The 21,201-nt window shown below is 34.2% G+C and overlaps 1 protein-coding gene across 33 annotated transcripts in view; it reads right to left on the reverse strand.

Annotated features, from left to right (window-relative positions):
• ADGRL3 (adhesion G protein-coupled receptor L3) overlaps positions 1-21,201 on the reverse strand; it is an 847,777-nt gene that overhangs the window by 46,665 nt on the left and 779,911 nt on the right. For 12 of the 33 annotated variants that reach the window (XM_086704954.1, XM_086704938.1, XM_086704941.1 and 9 more), the window contains 3 exons: positions 17,372-17,404; positions 9,547-9,573; positions 6,818-6,986 (listed from right to left, as the gene is read on the reverse strand). In XM_086704954.1, coding sequence (XP_086561080.1) covers positions 6,818-6,986; positions 9,547-9,573; positions 17,372-17,404 — 229 coding nt within the window. The remainder of the gene's footprint in view (positions 1-6,817; positions 6,987-9,546; positions 9,574-17,371; positions 17,405-21,201) is intronic. The other 21 variants (XM_086704957.1, XM_086704953.1, XM_086704944.1 and 18 more) reach the window with 2 other exon arrangements.

The following is a 21,201-nucleotide window of genomic DNA, read 5'->3' on the forward strand; positions in this document are numbered from 1 at the left end:
GTAAGTATTGGTGAGGATGTGGACAGAAGAGAGTCCCTGTGCACTGTTGGTGGGATTGTAAATTGGTACAGCCATTATGGGAAACAGTATGCAGTTTCCTTATAAAATTAAAAACAGAACCAGCAATCGATGCAGAAAAAGCATTCGACAAAATTCAGCATCCTTTCTTAATAGAAACCCTCGAGAAAGTTGGGATAGAAGGAACATACTTAAACATCATAAAAGCCATTTATGAAAAGCCCACAGCTAACATCATCCTCAATGGGGAAAAACTGAGAGCTTTTTCCCTGAGATCAGGAACACGACAGGGATGCCCACTCTCACCGCTGTTGTTTAACATAGTGTTGGAAGTTCTAGCATCAGCAATCAGACAACAAAAGGAAATCAAAGGCATCAAAATTGGCAAAGATGAAGTTAAGCTTTCACTTTTGGCAGATGACATGGTATTATACATGGAAAATCCGATAGACTCCACCAAAAGTCTGCTAGAACTGATACATGAATTCAGCAAAGTTGCAGGATACAAAATCAATGTACAGAAATCAGTTGCATTCTTATACACTAACAATGAAGCAACAGAAAGACAAATAAAGAAACTGATCCCATTCACAATTGCACCAAGAAGCATAAAATACCTAGGAATAAATCTAACCAAAGATGTAAAAGATCTGTATGCTGAAAACTATAGAAAGCATATGAAGGAAATTGAAGAAGATATAAAGAAATGGAAAAACATTCTGTGCTCATGGATTGGAAGAATAAATATTGTCAAAATGTCAATACTACCCAAAGCTATCTTACACATTCAATGCAATCCCAATCAAAATTGCACCAGCATTCTTCTTGAAGCTAGAACAAGCAATCCTAAAATTCATATGGAACCACAAAAGGCCCCGAATAACCCAAGTAATTCTGAAGAAGTAGACCAAAGCAGGAGGCATCACAATCCCAGACTTTAGCCTCTACTACAAAGCTGTCATCATCAAGACAGCATGGTATTGGCACAAAAACAGACACAAAGACCAATGGAATAGAATAGAAACCCCAGAACTAGACCCACAAATGTATGGCCAACTAACCTTTGACAAAGCAGGAAAGAACATCCAATGGAAAAAAGACAGTCTCTTTAACAAATGGTGCTGGGAGAACTGGACAGCAACATGCAGAAGGTTGAAACTAGACCACTTTCTCACACCATTCACAAAAATAAACTCAAAATGGATAAAGGACCTGAATGTGAGACAGGAAACCGTCAAAACCCTAGAGGAGAAAACAGGAAAAGACCTCTCTGACCTCAGCCATAGCAATTTCTTACTTGACACATCCCCAAAGGCAAGGGAATTAAAAGCAAAAATGAACTATTGGGACCTCATGAAGATAAAAAGCTTTCCACTGCAAAGGAAACAATCAACAAAAGTAAAAGGCAACCAACGGAATGGGAAAAGATATTTGCAAATGACATATCGGACAAAGGGCTAGTATCCAAAATCTATAAAGAGCTCACCAAACTCCACACCCGAAAAACAAATAATCCAATGAAGAAATGAGCAGAAAACATGAATAGACACTTCTCTAAAGAAGACATCCGGGGGTGCCTGGGTGGCTCAGTCGGTTAAATGTCTGACTTTGGCTCGGGTCATGATCTCACAGTTCGTGGGTTCGAGCCCCATGTCAGGCTCTGTGCTGATAGCTAGGAGCCTGGAGCCTGCTTCAGAGTCTGGGTTTCCCTCTCTCTCTGCCTCTCCCCCGCTCATGCTCTGTCTACCCTTTCTCTCAAAAATAAACATTGGAGGGGCGCCTGGGTGGCGCAGTAGGTTAAGCGTCCGACTTCAACCAGGTCACGATCTCACAGTCCGTGAGTTCGAGCCCCGCGTCGGGCTCTGGGCTGATGGCTCAGAGCCTGGAGCCTGTTTCCGATTCTGTGTCTCCCTCTCTCTCTGCCCCTCGCCCGTTCATGCTCTGTCTCTCTCTGTCCCAAAAATAAATAAACGTTGAAAAAAAAAATTAAAATAAAAAAAATAAATAAATAAACATTGGAAAAAAATTAAAAGAAAAAAAATTAAAAAAAAAAAAAAAAAGAAGACATCCAGATGGCCAACAGGCACATGAAAAGATGATCAATGTCGCTCCTCATCAGGGAAATACAAATCAAAACCACACTCAGCTATCACCTCATGCCAGTCAGAGTGGCCAAAATGAACAAATCAGGAGACTATAGATGCTGGCGAGGATGTGGAGAAACGGGAACCCTCTTGCACTGTTGGTGGGAGTGCAAATTGGTGCAGCCACTCTGGAAAACAGTGTGGAGGTTCCTCAAAAAATTAAAAATAGACCTACCCTATGACCCAGCAGTAGCACTGCTAGGAATTTACCCAAGGGATACAGGAGTACTGATGCATAGGGGCACTTGTACCCCAATGTGTATAGCAGCACTCTCAACAATAGCCAAATTGTGGAAAAAGCCTAAATGTCCATCAACTGATGAATGGATAAAGAAATTGTTGTTTATATACACAATGGAGTACTAAGTGGCAATGAGAAAGAATGAAATATGGCCCTTTGTAGCAACATGGATGGAACTGGAGAGTGTGATGCTAAGTGAAATAAGCCATACAGAGAAAGACAGATACCATATGTTTTCACTCTTATGTGGATCCTGAGAAACTTAACAGAAACCCATGGGGGAGGGGAAAGGAATAAAAAAGAGGTTAGAGTGGGAGAGAGCCAAAGCATAAGAGACTCTTAAAAACTGAGAGCAAACTGAGGGCTGATGGGGGGTGGGAGGGAGGGGAGGGTGGGTGGTGGGTATTGAGGAGGGCACCTGTTGGGATGAGCACTGGGTGTTGTATGGAAACTAATTTGACAATAAATTTCACATATTTAAAAAATAAAAAAAATAAAAACAGAACCAGCATATGATCCAGCAATCTCACTTCTGGGTATATATCCACAGGAAATAAAAGTCAGGATCTCAAAGAGATATCTACACTCCCATGTTGATTGTGGCATCATTCACAATAGCCAAGACACGTAAACAACCCAAGTGTTCATCAACGGGTGAATAGATAAAGATGATGTGGTACATACAAACAATGGAATATTGTTCAGCAACCAAAGGAGAAAATCCTGCCATTTGTGACAACATGGATAGATCTTGAGGGCATCATGTTAAGTGAAATAAGTCAGATGGGGAAAGACAAATATTGTATGATATCACTTATATGTGGAATCTAAAAAAGCTGCACTCATAGAAACACAGTAGAATCGTGGTTACCAAAGGTTGCGGCTGGAGGAAATGGGAAGGTGTTGGTTAGAGTACAAACTTCCAGCTATAAGATGAATAAGTTCTGTGGATCTAATGTACAGGATGATAATTATAGTTAACAAACGTGTATTATATACTTGAAATATCTTAAATGTTCTCACCACAAAATAGAAATGGTAATCCTGTGAGTTGATGGAAGTATTAGATAACACTATAGTGCCAGTCATTTCGCAATATATGTGTATCAAATTAACACACTGTATGCCTTAAACTTGCACAATATTTATATCTCATTAATATGTTAATTTAAATAAAGGAATAGAAGAAAAATCTCCTAAGATATTTCTGCAATTTCGAACAAAATTACCTGTTTTTTGTTTTGTTTTTTGTTTTTGTAGGGAGAAAGGTAAACAATTCCTTTTCTATATTCTGTGATGTTGGGTCATGTTCTTGATACCCAATAAAAATGCCATCAAAATTTAAAATTCAAAACATAAAAATGAATGAAAGAATAATATGCTTATTACTTGTTATTATAAAGCATAAAAGAAAGCTTCTAAGTCAGGGATTGGTAAATTTTTTCATGAAGGGCCAGATAGTCAATATTCAGGCTTTGTCTACAAAGAGGCAACTAAAGATGCTGCTTATGTACTTATTTTAAATTTTAAATGTAACCATTTAAAAACATAAAAACCATTCTTGGCTAACTGGCTATAAAAATTAAAAGGCAGCTGGACAGATTAGGCCCATGAGCTGTTTGCTAAACTCTGTTCTAATGAATCACAAAATTGAGTTTGATCACATATATTTTTTAAAATTCCACTTATGTTAAATATACTAAAAATTCTAGACTTGTTTTTGGATTCTGAGGTTTAACATCTCTTCCTGGATACCAAATGCAATTCTTACCTATACCAGTATGTATATTTGTAAGATGAGAGAAATAAAAATAATTATTGGGAAAACCCTAATAGATACTGGCCAATAAAAAATACTCAACATCAAAATAATTAATATATACAGTACAAAAAGTATTCTCTGCTCTAAAGAAAATTTCTATATAACATTCAAACTTTTAATTTTACTAGCCCAAATTCCTAGCTAATACATAAAATAAAAACAATAGGTAAATCTGTTTCACTATATTTGAAGATGTTATAACTGCTTATGATGGCTCAAGGCTCAATATTCCCTTATTTACACAGACAAATGCTACCCTTTCCTTAATCTCCTGATTTTGCTCCCATCTTTTTACATATATTTCTTGTGACAATCAGTTATGACCTTCTTCTATCAAAATGTAGAAATTTTTCCCAAGTGCTTAGTCTCTCTGACTTCTCTGAAATGTTTTATAATACTGGCTGTTGTCTACTTCTAGACATTTTCTCCTATCTTTAATTTAGCGTATCATCTTTATACTCATTCTTCTCATCGGACACTTCCTTTTTTCCATCTCTATTCCTATGCATCATTTACATGTCCTACTCTTTATACTCAAAGAGTAGGTAGACTGCTAGCAGTTTATAATACCTAATTCCTCATCTTCCTGAGGTAAAAAAGCTAGACTATATTTTCCAGTCTTCTTTGTAGTTTAGGTGGTACCATTGATAGGGTCTTATCTGATGGAAGGTGAGTACAAGTGAAGTAAGCCTCTTTCAGACCTTTTACACAAGATCACCTCTTACTCAGACTACCTACTTGATGCCAATATTCAAACTGACTGTGGAAATCATATATTAATGTTGGTTGAGATTTCATCAGCCTACATCCCTCGATGAGGGACCACCATCAACTGGGCCATAAGAATAAAAATAAATATTTACTGAATTAAGCAACTGCAATTTTAGGGGTGTGTATACTAAGTATTTGGGAGGATCATCCTTTTCTAATACAACCTCTTTTCTACATTAATTCTTTTTTTTTTTCTTTTTTTTTTTTTTTTAAATTTTTTTTTAACGTTTATTTATTTTTGAGACAGAGAGAGACAGAGCATGAACAGGGGAGGGGCAGAGAGAGAGAGGGAGACACAGAATCAGAAGCAGGCTCCAGGTTCTGAGCCATCAGCCCAGAGCCCGACGCGGGGCTCGAACTCACGGACCGTGAGATCGTGACCTGAGCTGAAGTCGGACGCTCAACCGACTGAGCCACCCAGGCGCCCCATCTTTTCTACATTAATTCTAATCCATTAGATTAGAATCCATCCACTCCCTGATAACCTCTACTTTTCTGTAAGCTACAATTTATAGGTCTGAGTCATCATTACTATTCTCGCAGTATTTATGATCATGTCAACACATTTATGTGTTATTTATAATTATGTCATTATTTATGATTACGTCAACACATTTATGTGTTATTTATAAATATAATTATTTATAATTTATAATTATAATATATAATTTATAATTATACTAATTTATAATTATTTATGATTATGTCAACACATTTTTTGATACATACCACCACATACAACTGAAACAGAAGACAACTGGACTCATATTGACAAGCAGACACCCTCTCAAGTTTTGTCTAAGATCCCAAACCAAAATTCACAGACATTGATATATTTACTTTTTATTTATTTTTTTGTTGTTTTCCAAAGAAAAATTTTAGGTGGTGTTATTTCTTCCTTAGAAAATATTTTCACATTTTGACATTTCATTTTCAGAGCCACCTCTCAATATCTCATAATTATTTTTATTACCTTCATGTTACACATGAAGAAACTGGGGCATGAGAAGGTTAATTAACTTGCCCACAGTCACATAAGCTTTTAAGTAGAAAAACTAGGATTTAGACCCAGACAGTCTTGGCTCAGGGGTCTATGTGATTGGAACTATAATGACCACATTTTTAATAGAGTTAAAAAGTATAAGATGAGAAAATCAATCTTGAGATTTCTAAAAAATGCAATGAAAGTATTTAGGGGCTAAAATTAACTTTGAAAATGAATATTTTAAGTCATTGTAAATGTGAAAAATCACAAAAATAGACCAGCATAAAAAATTAAATATTGCATTCTAATCATCTAACTCATAGATTTTATAAAATAGGTTTTAAAGAAAAGAAGTACACAGACATTTACTTAGTACTTCATTATTCATTTAGGAAACAAATATTATTATAAAATGTTAAACATTTATATTTTCCAGTATATGCGAACTGTTTTTTAAAGAAAAACAGAAAAAACATATTTCTTACGCCATATACACCATCTCACAGCTCCATAACATCTTAGAAAGCTATTTCCAATACACAAATTCCATGCGTCTGACAATAACAATATTAAAGGCTATAAGGTCAAGCCTACAAGAATACATTTTTATTCATTGTCCAAATCAGAAAATATTTTGATTTTTTTTGCAGTTAAATACATTCACTAACTATTACGCATTTATTTTGTGTCTTTTATTTTTACTATTGTAAAAATAAAATTAATAAAGTAATATATTCATTTCTTAGAGGCCAAAATATCAAGAATGATTTATATTATGGTTGGTTTGTTATGAGATACATATGCCATTTATTCTTGAACAGAGAATTTTTGCTTACCTTCTTTTGTAGGACACAATGGAAAATGAATATAAACATTCCCTGTAGAGAATTGAAAATGGTGAAGAGATACGCCATGATGACTGTGCTTTCATTAATATACATGAGTCCAAAGGCCCAGGTCAATCCTAACAGGCAGAGAAGAGCTATTGCACCTATAACCCATGACCTGTAGAGAGAAAAGAAAATTAAAGGTTATCAAATGATCGGTCGGTAATTAACACAATCATATAATATCAACAATACTGACACTGAAAAAAATGTTACGGTAAGTTTTATTGACAGAAAATGTAAGACAGGTGGTGTAAGTACTTTAAGATTTTAATGGGGACTACAAGTTTTCAAATTTGAGGAGATATACATGAATGAAAATGTTATGAACACAGAAATTCGTTTGAGCAAAAGCAGATTTGGACTATTCAATTATTCATGTATTTGCAGCACATATGCAAATGATATGGAGATGTAATTATGGTGAATGGCAAGGGGGAAAAAGTCTATAAAGCTATGTTAGTTTCCACTGGCCTCATTGTTATGATAACATTTGTTTGATTGGACTCTCTCCATTAGTGCTTCATCTGATACGCTTTTACCCCATTTTTCCAAATTTCCTCTTTTTCCATAAAAATTTTAGTATTACTGACAAAAACAGAGCTCATATTAGCAGGAGCCAGTATATGGAATATATATATGAATTTTAAGAGCTCTATTTGTCTGTTTCTATAGTTATGTAAAACAAATGTGATACAGCGGGTGGGAAAAATTGTTCCACTCTGCATTGCAATCTACTTTGCCTTTGGATTGCTGTCTTCTAGGTTAAGCTGGACTAGACTTAGAAAATCAGGCAACTGGCAGCTTTGTTGAAAAGAATCTTAAAAGCTCAGGGCACCTTCATCTCTTTGAAGGGTCTATAAATTCGAAGGAGAAGATGGAGCTGAGAATGGGATGGAGCGGTATGAACAAAGTAGGCTAGAATGGAAGACAATTCTCACTCTCCATTCCCTTAGTTTCCTCCAGCTGCCATTCGCAATAGTAATCAATGGGTGACATAAGTCCATATATTCGTGGCCATGTGTTATGTACTTACTATCAATGTAGAATGAATCTTTCCAATAGATGGGAATTCAATATGTGAAAATGGAATCCTTTTCAACTCCTCTCTAAGTGTATGGGAGAATAGGACCAAACCAGTCTAGATTTCTATATCCTCATGAAACCACCCTTTCCTTTCCCAACACACCTCATTTGAACAGAGTAAACTAATATTTCTTTTCATCAGACTACACTCCTCCACTTGTCTAAGGAAGAAATGTTTATCGGGATTGAAACTTTGCAACATGAAGGGGTTAAAAAGAAAACACATGTATTTACTATAATCTGAAGCTGGGTTGAGTAAAGTTTTCAGAGAGAACTACATCTTAAGAAAGATATGGTCCCAAAGTAGTCAATTAATATTAAAGTCTTGTTAAAATAAATCATGAATATTTACTATTTTCCTTCAACAACCATCAGCTACTATATTCCATATTTAAATATCCACTAAATTTAACATGTTCAATTTAAAACATTAACATTATTGAATAAAGAATCCCTACAGGAGGTTTGCCATTGTATGTGGAATGTTTGCTTATATGAATTAGAAAACATCTTAGATATTAATATTTTATTCTATAACTAGATTAAAAATATGGGAACTTTCAAGGTAAAGCTCTCAGCTTCTTCTTACAGACATTGGAAAAAGGAAAAATGGAAAGAATACCATTAAATCAAGGCAAAATTGCTATTTAAATTTAGAAATACAAGTATAGGATAAAATCCTCAAGTTAGCTAGTATCTACTTGTAAACACATGATGGGCCCAAGAGTTAATAATATAAAACTGCAATGAGCCCAATTTCTAAAGAAAAAAATAAGCAAGAGCATGAAGAAGTAAGTGAAATGTCATTGGAGAAAATGAAAACAAAGGACTCTTCACCAGAAGAACAAACTGAAAGTCTACAGTAAGGTCACTCCTCGGTTGCCAATCAAGTTTATTGTGGCAGGACACATAATTTTAAAATGTACAAAAGAAAAGAGCCCAAATATCAACATTTATGTTTACTCTTATCAGATTAGTACAGACTTGTAGCTTTGTGTCAGAAATTTAAAAGGTATATTCATAAACAATTAGATCATTAATCCAATGGCATGTGTCAAAATTAAAAGAGGTAAATTTGCATATGTAAAATTGAATTTTTGAAGGAGGCATTTTTTTCCTTTTTGGATATTTAAAAGAGAAATCCAGTAATAACCAATGCAATCGGGTAGTTTCATACTCGTAAGGTCATTTTGAAGGTACCCCGCTAAATCACAAGATAATTTTAGATGAGTGATGTCCAAACAAACAACAGAAATGACGACATATGCAGCACAGAGGAACACGTCACAATGAAAGGAGAAAGCTACGAAAAGCGAAACAAGTCTGTACCACATGAAGTTGCTATTACTGTGGCACTGATTTCAGGTGATATCCAATTAAAAGAGGTGAAGCAGAATTTGTGTTTGGCAATACACCTGCAGCATATTTATTCTGCATACAAGTTGTATGCCTGATTATTTTCCTGCACAGTTTGCTTTTCTGCCTCAATGTGAATGACAGAAGCTCTAATGATTTTTCAGTACTGATCTGACAGCTGGTTCATGGGACCACACTGATAAATGGAATTTATCAGCCATTCAGGTCATTCTTACTTGATGAAGGGTCTGTTATCCTCATAGCTAAAGAATGCATAGACATAAAGACAAGAACACCAACATTAGCATTTTATGACAAAGATTTCATATGAAAAATATTCTCCTGGTCCCCAAAGGCCTCTGTACCCCACCTCCCTACAAGGCATCGTAGCCTTCCCTCTGTATCCAGAAGGTAAATCCTAAAATGACCATGAGAACTTACATAACAAGGAATAAAATCAATTTTACAATACTGCAATAGCCCTTATGAGACTAAAAAATTCCATTTTTTCATCATGTGCTCATATTACTTGTGACTTGACATAGACATTTATTTCTTAGAGATCGCATTTCTCTAGAGAATGAGAAATCTTATGAGCAATCTGGAAAAGGCTTGGGGGCATACTTAGAATGACAGACTCCTTGTCACCTAAAGGTATCCTTATTCTGTAATATTAGTAGGTAAGATTACTTAATTATGGACAGCACATTTCTAAGTAATTTTAACTTGCAGATGATTGATCTGAGATAAAACTGAACACTATAGCCCTTTGAAAATAATCAATCCTGACCACTTTAAAATTCTTTCTGTTAGTGTATTAAGAAAAAATCTGAATAATTTTTTTCTAGTAATAGGAGCAAACATACAGCACCCGTTCATGATCACTTATGTTAACTAATTTGTTTTGTATCATTCTGATAAAGTAAGATCCCAGTGCCAAATTAGTAAAGATTAAGTTAGGGAACATTTCAGATCATCCTTTTGTAAACAGTCTGTTCAGTGAATTGTGACAGAATAGAAAAGAGAAACTCTCTGCTCTTTTCTCATGCTAGGGGCAATCGCTTCCAATATTACGCATACACAAATAAAGCCCTTGGGCCCCAACTGTGATCCATTTTTGATTAAAGAGAACAACTGATGGGAAACCTCGCTTCTCCAAAATGATGACAGAATAAAGAATGGGGTAAGATCCTGGGATTTAAAGCCAGTTTGTTTGGAAATTAATCCTAGATCAGCCACTTAACCAGTTATTTGATCTCAGGCAAAAATTAACTAACCTGTGGTTGTGTCAGTTTACATACCTATGAAATGGTAATAATCATACATAGGTTTCTTGTAATTATGGAATTATATATTATATATAAAGTTCTCAGAATGGTGCCTGGTATGTATTGTGTACAGTAAATATATTGTTACCATTAGACTATTTAAAGCTCGAGTAAAGTCACACTGAAAATATAGAATCTCTCACCCAAAGAATAAAACACCAAATAATAGACGTTGAGTAGTCAAATTCACTTGAGGACATTTCAGGAGCAATATTATGCAGTAAAATAGATGCGGCGGAAATAAGTTTGTAAATGGAGCAGGGAATGACTAACTGTGCGGTCTAATATGGTGACTACTGGCCACATGGGTTTATTTAAATTTAAATTCTTTAAAATGAAATAAAGCTTAAAATTCAATTCCTTAGTCACACTAGTCAGATTATAAGCACTCAAAAGCTTCAGTAGCTGCCATATTGAACAGTGCAGTTTTAGAACATTTCTGTGTTCACAGAAATTTCTATTGGACATTGCTGGACTAAGACATTCAAAGAAGGTTTTAAGCCAGAAAATGGAATTCCAAGTGATATTTAAATAATGCCATGGATATGTGAAAGGTAAAGAGTGAAGAATTTCTTAGAATTGATTGTTTTTAATAGTTGTAAACTGTTCCTACAAAGAAAATCTTGTACTTAGGTTAATATTGAAATGTTATAGAACATAATACTATGAGACTTATCCCATTATATGCATTCCCACTGCATCCATATATTCCACCTGTAATTCCAAGGTTATGATTGGAATAACTATTTCTACCTTCATCTGTATAGTGGAACGTCAAGTAAAGAAAATTTCAGAGGCTGGCATATAGGAATATATGCAAATACACTGTATGAAATTGTACTGAGCTATCTAAACGTTTCAAAAAATAAAATACAAAACTTGCACTGTAATCGCTGGAGTGAGATGTTTTCCCATTAATGGGAAATATCAAAACAGGGTACAATTCAGCAGTTTTTGTTGGCAATTGTGGGAAAGCACCAGTTGTTCCACTCAATAACCCAGAAATGTAATCCCAGCTTCACTTACAGTTAGCTACAGCCATGCATTTAAGTAGTGTCCACTGGGATGCGAACAGAAGTGAATTGTGGCATTTCTGGGTCTTGCCAATTAAAGGATTGCAGTCTGGCTTCCCTTGACCATTTTTTCCTCCCCCCCTTTGCTAGGAGAAAATGACAGAAGAGCCTCAGATTCAGAAATGGAAGCTGTTTACTGATGTGGAGCTGGCGTATTAGATTTAGACCACTTTTAAACAACAAATTTAGGCCACTATATTTTAGAGTATTCTTTTAACTGGGGCTTAGCCTGTGCAATAACTGATAAAGCATTTAATTTGTATATTTTAGCTATAAGAATTACCAGTTCATATTGAATATGAAATCCACGCTCACGGACAAAGAACCATTCATTATTTCTAGAATATAATAAATAATATACAATAATTCAAAATCTAAAGAACACTGAGGATTACCTAAAATATATCAGCGCTTTCCATCATTTTGTCAGATATTCTGTTGGCTTAGAGGATCTAGTTTAATAATGTCTTTCTACTAAATTCAAGTTAAATTGATCGTAATGTTGCCACCATTTATGGCGGCAAAACTGTATGCTATTGATTCATCTTTTTATTTATCTACAAAACTAGTCTCTAAAGCTCAATAATTTTCATTCTGATTTACCAATGAAAGTCTATTGAAATAAAGTCTCATTCCATGCTGTATGACGAAAACAATTTCAGTGCAGTTATCTTAAGATTTTATAAAAACATGGACACAAAGGCCTAACATGCTCTTGGCAGATGTTAACAGGAATTTTCAGGTTACCTTATAATTTCTAAGTGGTGACTTTCTGAAAATGAAGTAAAATGTCTTGTACATACAAATTTTAAGAAACAAAAAGAAACCCTCCTTTCTTTAACAAATATATTTTTTTGCCAAACAGTTTAGTTTATTATTTTATTCAACTAACATCTAAAATTAAAAGCTTTAAATATTAATGTCATAAAATTATCTTAAACTGTGATCATTAGAATCAATATCAGAATCAAATTTTTATGGGTCTTCGCACAGATTGATAATAATTATGCATATATTTATGTATTCTATAACAATTTCAAAGCCCACAAAAGGGCTATTAAAATCTAGCCCCATGGAAACAACTCAGAATACATCTTCAAGAGGACTGATTTCTTAGCCAAAATATTAACTGATACATACTAATACTGTGATATAAAGATTCATAATACAGAATATCAGTATAGACGGATAATCAAAGGATAGAAATAATGTGAATGAGTCAAGTTAATTGTAGGATATTTTTTCTCAATTTTAAGAGTTCAAAAGAGAACATTGTTTTGGGAGATATTTTTTGAAGGAAATATCTAAAATTCAAGATATAAGGAAGATAGATTAGTTAAATAATTTAGAACTTTCCCTTCTATTATATTCACATATAGAATTTTTGTTGTTGTTGTTGTTTTAAGTAGTGGGATGGGTAATGTCTGGTGTGAAGGAAGATGGAGTGATGGGAGGTGTATTTGAGAATTTAATCCCCATGCCCAAAGATCTGATCATTAAGTCACAGCAGGTAAAGGAAAATGAATGGCTCAGGCAGAATTGTAGATAGCATCAACATTCATCCCACTCATCCTATCAGGATGAATGCATTCTGGGTTGCTTGGGTGACTCAGTTGGTTAAGCGGCCAACTTTGACTCAGCTCATGATCTCACAGTTCCTGAGTTAAAGCCCCACACAGGGCTCTCTGTTGTCAGCATGGAGCCTGCTTCAGATCCTGCCCCCCCACCTCTCTCTTTGTCCCTTCCCTGCTCACACCCTCTCTCCCCAAATAAATAAACATAAAAAAAAAAAAAAAAGATGAATGCATTCTGGGATCCTCTGGAATTGGGTCGTTTGCTAATTGTTGTTGGTAATTGAACTGTGTGTTTAATAGTGAGAAAGAGAGCTATCAAAGTGTAGATAGATATCCTGATTAGTATCCCAATATTTCCACATTCAGTATGCAGCTAAATTTACTTTCTCTGGTGTGAAACTAATTGTATCAAAGGAATAAAGACATTTCCCCTTGAATTTGGTTTAGGTTACCATAGCAATGAGAAAGGTATGGCCAGTGAATTTCTTATATAAATATGTATCTTATATAAAGTGTATTCTTCATTCTTTATTGAAGAAAAAATAAAAAGCTAACAAATACTTCTGTGTCTGTATGATAAGCAGGTTTTCTACTGTTCTTTAATCAGTTCCCAACTGAGGACTAAGAAGGATTCAGTTACCCACGTTCTAAAAGGATCTGGCCACAACCCACACTAATGGACTTCAGGTAGAAGTAATCTTTGAGACACTGGTTTGCCAAACTACCAATCCGGGGTTCCCCAGTCTTTACAACTGGAATCATAAAGACAAGGTCTTTTAGGACTATAATGTTCACAGACTACAGGAAGCAGTGGAAAGAAAAAGGAAAGTAACACCTTTACTTGTACTAATTCCCCAGCAACAAATCTTAGCAGACATGGGAATGTTTTAAATGGGATATATTTTTCGAGTTTTAAATTGATCAGACATTTAAACACCAGAATAGCCTGGTCAAGTAGCCACATCTAAGACAGCATTTAGAGATCTGCTACCCAGTGGTTAAGGAATATTTAAGATAGCATGACTCAAAGAGTAGTGATCAGAGCAAAATCTAAATATTTCATGTTTCTACCTCACTCTGTTAAAAATGCTTAATCAATTAGTAACAGGACAAAATCGTGACTGTTTTATATTTCTTTCAAATGTATTTTATATATCAGGACTATACTATCCGAGAATTATATTCATTTCTCTCTCTTAACCACTACAGGAAAATTAAAGAAAAGTCACTTAGAATATAATTCAACATTTCTGAGTAAAATATGAAAAATGTTTCATTATGGTCATATGTTTAAATCACTAAGTATTAAAGACATTAAAAATTCTTAGAAAAATATGAAAGTCATATAACATCAATGTAGAAATTATCAGCGGCAGAGAAGATGATTGTATTTCAACTATGGATTTTATTTCAATGACAGTATTACTATTAAAAGCTATACTGCTACATTTTGTTCATACAAAATTTATTAAGAGGAGAATGAAATGAACCAAATAAATAAAATAAATAGCTTAGAATATATCATGAACACTTTCATTCCCATGAATCAATGTCCCTATAATAAAGCATACACCAATATTAAATTTTTAATCACAGATTTCACACTGCTGATGAATTGGGTAAGTCTGAAATTAAGCAGAATTGAGTATAATAAATCAGGATCAATAAATATTAAATCAATGACTGATAAAACTTTAATTATATTATCTTTACAACTCAATGTTATGCAAATTTTTACAACCCAATATAATATGGTTAAAGAATTAATTTATATATGAAAGAAATTAAGGATATCAATTACAAGAATGAATAATGAGCATATATTGTACATAGCTACAATTTTATTACAATTCAGTGTCTCCATCTACCAGTTTATAAAAAAGGACTTGGTCATTTATGGTCATTTATGATTCATGCAAATAAGATATCAAATTTTGGAATCTTATGTTGAAAGCAAATAATATTGCCCTATGATAATGTATTAATTTTAATGTATAGAAGTTAGTATAGGTAGGTTTTTCCCACTATCCTATGAAACCTGTCATAAACTCAGATGGTCTAAAGCAATGAAGGAGTTACATTAATTTATATGTAAATTTTTTGAGTGTTCCTACACCCCAAAAGTAATCTCTCTTGGACTTGTCTTTTTTCCCCTAAAGTTTACTTATTTTTTTAAGCAATATCTACATCCCGTGTGGGGCTTGAATTCACCATCCCGAGATGAAGAGTTGCATGCTCTTCTGACTGACTTAGCCACGTGTCTCTCTCTTAGGTTTTTCTGATCCCTTACAACACATCTTGCTAACAGATGCACAACATAAACTGAGACAAAGCACAGATGCTCACAGATACAATTCAAAGCTATGGTGACTTGATGCTGAGATGCTGAGCGTAGTTCCCAGGGAAGGAGCTTGGCAGCACCGCTCTTGTTGCTCAGGATGTGCACTGCTTTTATAACAGCTTGCTGCACAACAAACACTGAGCTCTAGTTTTGCTTTTCACCTTTTTTTTCCCCATAAAACGAATATCCTGTTCAGATTTTTTCAATTAGGAAAAATAGCTACCAATGTAGGCCTTTTGCAAAAACAAAATAGATTAGCAAAAACTTTTGAAAATAGGGGGATACCTGTATATCATAGTAACTGAAAGCTTGGATTTGTGAACCATCTTGGCCTGAGTTTGAAAGCCAGCTGAGACTTTTACTAACTCTGCAAACTTGGGCTAATTATTTAACTTCTCTGATCCTCGCATTTCTCATCTGTGAAATATGGATGAATACACAAATTTTTTCCCCATTTTCCCCCCATGTTGTGTATATTAAATAAAAGGGCTTCGTTGGCAGTCTTCAACACACACAAAAATATGCAAATTTACAAAATTTTAATTTACAAAAGTACCATATAAATATTTGCTATTATAATTACTGCTGTATACTGACCTTCTGACTTCAAAAAAGGGGTCAAGGGAAAAATACAAACACAGTGCTACATTAGGTTTCCTCTTAAGTGTTTTGGAAATTCATATATTAAGTAGAAATCCAAAGGGGAAAAGGGAGTCACTGACTCTTTTTGAAATGATCCTTGGTTTTACCTTTAAAAAGCCTCAGTTTATACAATGTTTCATTGAAAATTTTCTTTGGGCATAGTAAATGCTGTGAATTTTTACATTCTCCTTTGAAATGGGGTATGTCTGGATTCCTAATGAACATTAAAGTCAAATCCCAGAGTTCTCTGAATTAGATGAGAAAGCTAAATTTAATTCATAAACATGGGGTATCCTCAGTGTCGAAAAGTGCACTGAGGAACCACAATGTCCATTAAATGAAATCATTTGAATATACAGAATAAAAGACATAAAATCACACGTGAAATGTTCATAAAAACTCATTAAGAGATATCTGTTCTAAAATAGGGCTTCACTAATATTTTGATGACTTTTTTGAAAATTTTAAATCATGAATAGGAAAAGATGAGATAAATGCTATCTATATAAAGAGAAATTTGTGTTTCTTTTTGATATGTTTTATCTTGTAATCAGTGAAAAATGTGGCTTTAGTCCATAATATCTCAAAATCCATAAAGTAATAACTACAAGTTGAAATATCTTCTTTATTGATACTTGTAATTAAAACCACAATGTTTACTGTTCTTTGTCTGAGGGCCAGTGTTTTTTAGACTCCCACAGAGTTTTAGAATTTTCTGTTTCTTCACAACATGTGATTACTGGGCTGGTAAAATTTGGTCATTGCAATGCAAGGAGATGAAGTTCTTTAAAGAATATACTACATACTTTCAGGATTTCTTTTTTTCAACTTAGAAGATGCACAAACTTTTAAGTTAAGTAAAATAACTCAGGGAATTAATAACTTTTTTTGTATTCATGCCAAATGTGTTTTGACAAGTTGAATTGCTATTATACTCTTTCTCATGCCATATGGTATCATCACCTCTTGTTGCAACAACTTGTGATAGAAACATTCATCATACCCCTTCTGTGAATAAACACCTTATTATAAACTGCTTGTAAGAACAACTAAAACATAAAAAAAAAAGCACAACCGAGTATTTAAAACATGTCTGTACTTACTAAAGATTCCAATAAATGGAACCAAGGGAGGCACTGAAATACAACAGAAAGCAGACAAGTTTTATTTAATTGTGGACAAGTAAGGTAACCTTCATAAGCTTTAGTTTACTCACCACCACAATGAGTAAAATAATCTTGCTAGGATCTTTTCAGGGTTAAATGGAACCAAGGAAAGAATAGCCTATGGCTCTTAGGTTATCAGCTGGTATAAGCTATTGAAAAGCACTCTGAATTCTTGAATTTTTCATTCATAGGAACAGTGAAGGTCTGTTGGTAAAGAATTTGAAGAAGTTGCCCCCACACAGATAGGGCATAAGAACTAATTCCTTGGACAGTGAGGAGGCCTAATAAATGATCCAAGATTTCTACTACATCCTACTTTTAATAAGATGTTGTTATTTACAATTAAATTTGTTACTGGGAATCTAATCTTGAAATTATGTCAATGAAGAAAAAAAATTAAGCAATATAATAAGTAAATCCAATTTTGTAGATATATAAAAAGCTCCAAATAGCAAAGTTAACAAATTTTAACTCAATCACATTTCAGGCCAAAGGGAAGCCTCAATAAAGTACTAAGAATCAATATTAATCAGAAGGTATTCTCTGATGATAATGAAATCAAATTAGAAGTCAATTACTAATAAAATATGCATACATACACATGAGCAATTATCTATCTGTTGCTACTTCCAAAAATTCTTCAAGCCCCCCAAAACATTTTACAAATAAATTCTATCTAATATTCAAGTAATAAATAATTCTTTTCTTGCATAGGTTAGGCCTAAAAAGAAAAGAAGAAAAACTTTATGAGACTACTATAACTTAGCAAGTAAGGAAAGTTTAAGAGAATAAAAAACAAATTATAACAATGTTTTACTTAAGAACTTTACATAAAAATCCTAAATAAGCTATTAAATAGCAACATCTAATGGTACATAAACATCATGATCAATTACGATTTATCTCAGAAGGGTAAGGAATACATTACAAGAATTTAAAAGCTAATTCTGGAAAATATGTGGAAGACTAATAAAAGTCTATGAGTAGCTAAGGCAATTCTGAAAGACACAATCAAAATGGGAAGTCTGACTAGAACAGATATTAAGCAAGTTCTGGTAATAACATGGTGCTAGTAGAGGAACAAAGTGTACTCCATGGAACAGAAGAGAGAGCACAGAAACAAAGCTTTGATACAGGATAGTGTGGCAGCACAAATCTGATGGGAAAAGATGGATTATTTAGCAAATGATGTTGGAAATTTGGCTCACTAGAGAAAGAATTCCAAATGTCCTCCAAAGACTACAAAGGCACACACTGTAGAGGGAAAAGGTGACTGTTTAAAAGTATGTATCTCTTTGTAACAAAGACAAATTAATAAAGACAGGACCCACTGGGCAGAGACATAACAATGGCAAAAGCATTCAAATTGTGTATCAGCAAGTGAAAGAAATAGTGTACAGGAAAGATAATAGGAAAAATAGGAAAACATTAAAACTTGTTATAACAAAAACAAAAACAAAAACAAAAAAACAGGGGCGCCTGGGTGGCTCAGTTGGGTCGGCATTCAACTTCAGCTCAGGTCATGATCTCTCGGTTCATGAGTTTGAGCCCCAGCTCAGAGCCTGGAACCTGCTTAGGATTCCATGTCTCCCTCTCTCTCTGCCCCTCCCCCACGCAGGCTTTGTCTCTCTCTCTCTCTGTCTCTGTCTCTCAAAAATAAATAATAAAAACATTAAAAAATAGAAAATTTAGCAGGAACAAATGGGCATAAATATTCTACTAATAGGGTTCCTCTGAGTATTACTAAAGATGTTACATATGTGCTGTTTCATTATATTGTACTAATGAAAGTTATTGAATGGAAGATCTGGCAATTTTAGAAACCTTTGTGCAGCTAATTGAATAGAATGTGGCAAATTCAAAGAAGGCAGAAAAATGCCATTTTTGACTTACATCTTGGTAGAAGTAATATATTACTATCGAATGATGTCAATACTTTTGCTGAAAACATTACCTTCTATGCTCAAGGCTTGTTTTTTTTTTTTTTTTTTCTTTTTTGATCTCATAATTAAGCAGTTTTAAATTACAACCTTAAACTATCAATCTTCAGTTCTGGAACTGAGAGGATTTTTCTATTAGCACATTGAAGGATCTGATTGAAAATATTAACGTCCACAGAAAACATTCCAGAGTATCCTAAAATGCATGCTCAAATAGCACATTTATAAAAGTCCAGAGACTTTGATGACAGACCTTATTTAAAATACATAATTGTATGTAGTGGAAAAATCCAACAATTGGGACTCAGTCAAGAGAAAATTAGATTAGGAAATTTTCAAGTGCAGACTGAGAAGGTCAAGACACAACATCCTACAATACTGTCTGCACATTTTAATTACACATTCAATGATTTAATACATAATCCTTTATTTAAAGTAACTACAATTTATATGCTTTCACCACTTTTTAAAATGAGGTAAAGAAAAAAATTATCATTTTAAAACACGGTAACACTCCTGTAAGAAAGCACTCCTGGAAATAGGAAAATGAGAAAAGTTGAAGTCTGAAAGAGTTGTTATTACCTTATTCCCTTATTGTTGTTTTTACTTAAATGAGAGGTACACCCCTGCAATTAGGGGAAACTGAAATGCACTCAGACTATGTTGGTAAGACTTTCAGTCCATCTGTGTAGTCTACAAACCCTTGTGATGATTAATTTGCCAATCAGTGATCATTTATTTATTTTCTTTAATCATAGAGCATTTTTGTCTCCTTTTATAATTTGGAATATATTTAAGTAGTTTGAGCTGTGATTCTTAAGACTTATCTATCTCAGTATTTTCTAGAATTTGGGGAAAATATGTATTTATCTAAAGGCAGAGTGTAAGCAGCATTGTCACCCATCCAGGGACTTTTCTATCACCAGTTGATACTGGATAGGGACTCTATTGCTCAAGATGTTAACTGCCCGCAAAAAGATAGTAAGTAATGAATTTGGACAACAAAAAATGGTTACAGGCTTATTACTTCCATTTATTTTGGGGGGGGGGTTATATCTGTTAATTCAATCCAGCTTTCCACCATTTCCCTTCCTCTCCCCACATTCCATCCTGTCCTTTGGAACTCACAGTCAAATATCAACCAATCCCCCTCTATACTAAACTTCATCTCTAGGTGTTTCTATAACCTTCATGCTTTAAGTGAAATTGTCCCCTGAGGACAGCACTTTCCCTGAAGACCACACAAACTCAAATATTTGTTCTCTCACAACCTTTTGGCAGTAGAAGTGCCATGGTGAGACCATGATTTCTCCTCCAAACTCCCAGCTCCTTTGAGGTTTTTACCATCAGATGTTTATTACCACTTCAGACCTCCCATTTTTCCTACTCTTCACTTTTTCGCTTTAAATCACTCCCTTTGTGTTCATACTTTCTTCCATGGCTAACCTTGATCCTACGACTTCTTACTTTCTTACCTCCTCTTTCACCTTTAATGATTCTGAGAAACCCCAGCTTTGGATAGGCAGGCATTGTTGGGGGGAGAAAATAAAAACACAACCAAAAAAAAAAAAAAAAAACAGGAAGAAACAAAACAAAAAACACACAACCATGATTACTTAAGACATGCTAAGTTCATGACAACACAACAGTGACACTTAACAATGGCTGACATGCCAACTATTCTTTCCTAGCATATATGTTTTTCTACACTCCATCTTCCTTCAGTGTCAAACTTTCTTGTCATCCTAAGCTCTCAGTTGAATATTGTCACCTATTTGCTTCAAAAAAAAAATGAAAGCAACCTGACATTTGCAAACACACTGGTGC

Source organism: Puma concolor, chromosome B1 (assembly GCF_028749965.1).
Source record: "Puma concolor isolate L17-30 chromosome B1, mPumCon1.1.hap2, whole genome shotgun sequence".
Lineage (NCBI taxonomy): Eukaryota > Metazoa > Chordata > Mammalia > Carnivora > Felidae > Puma > Puma concolor.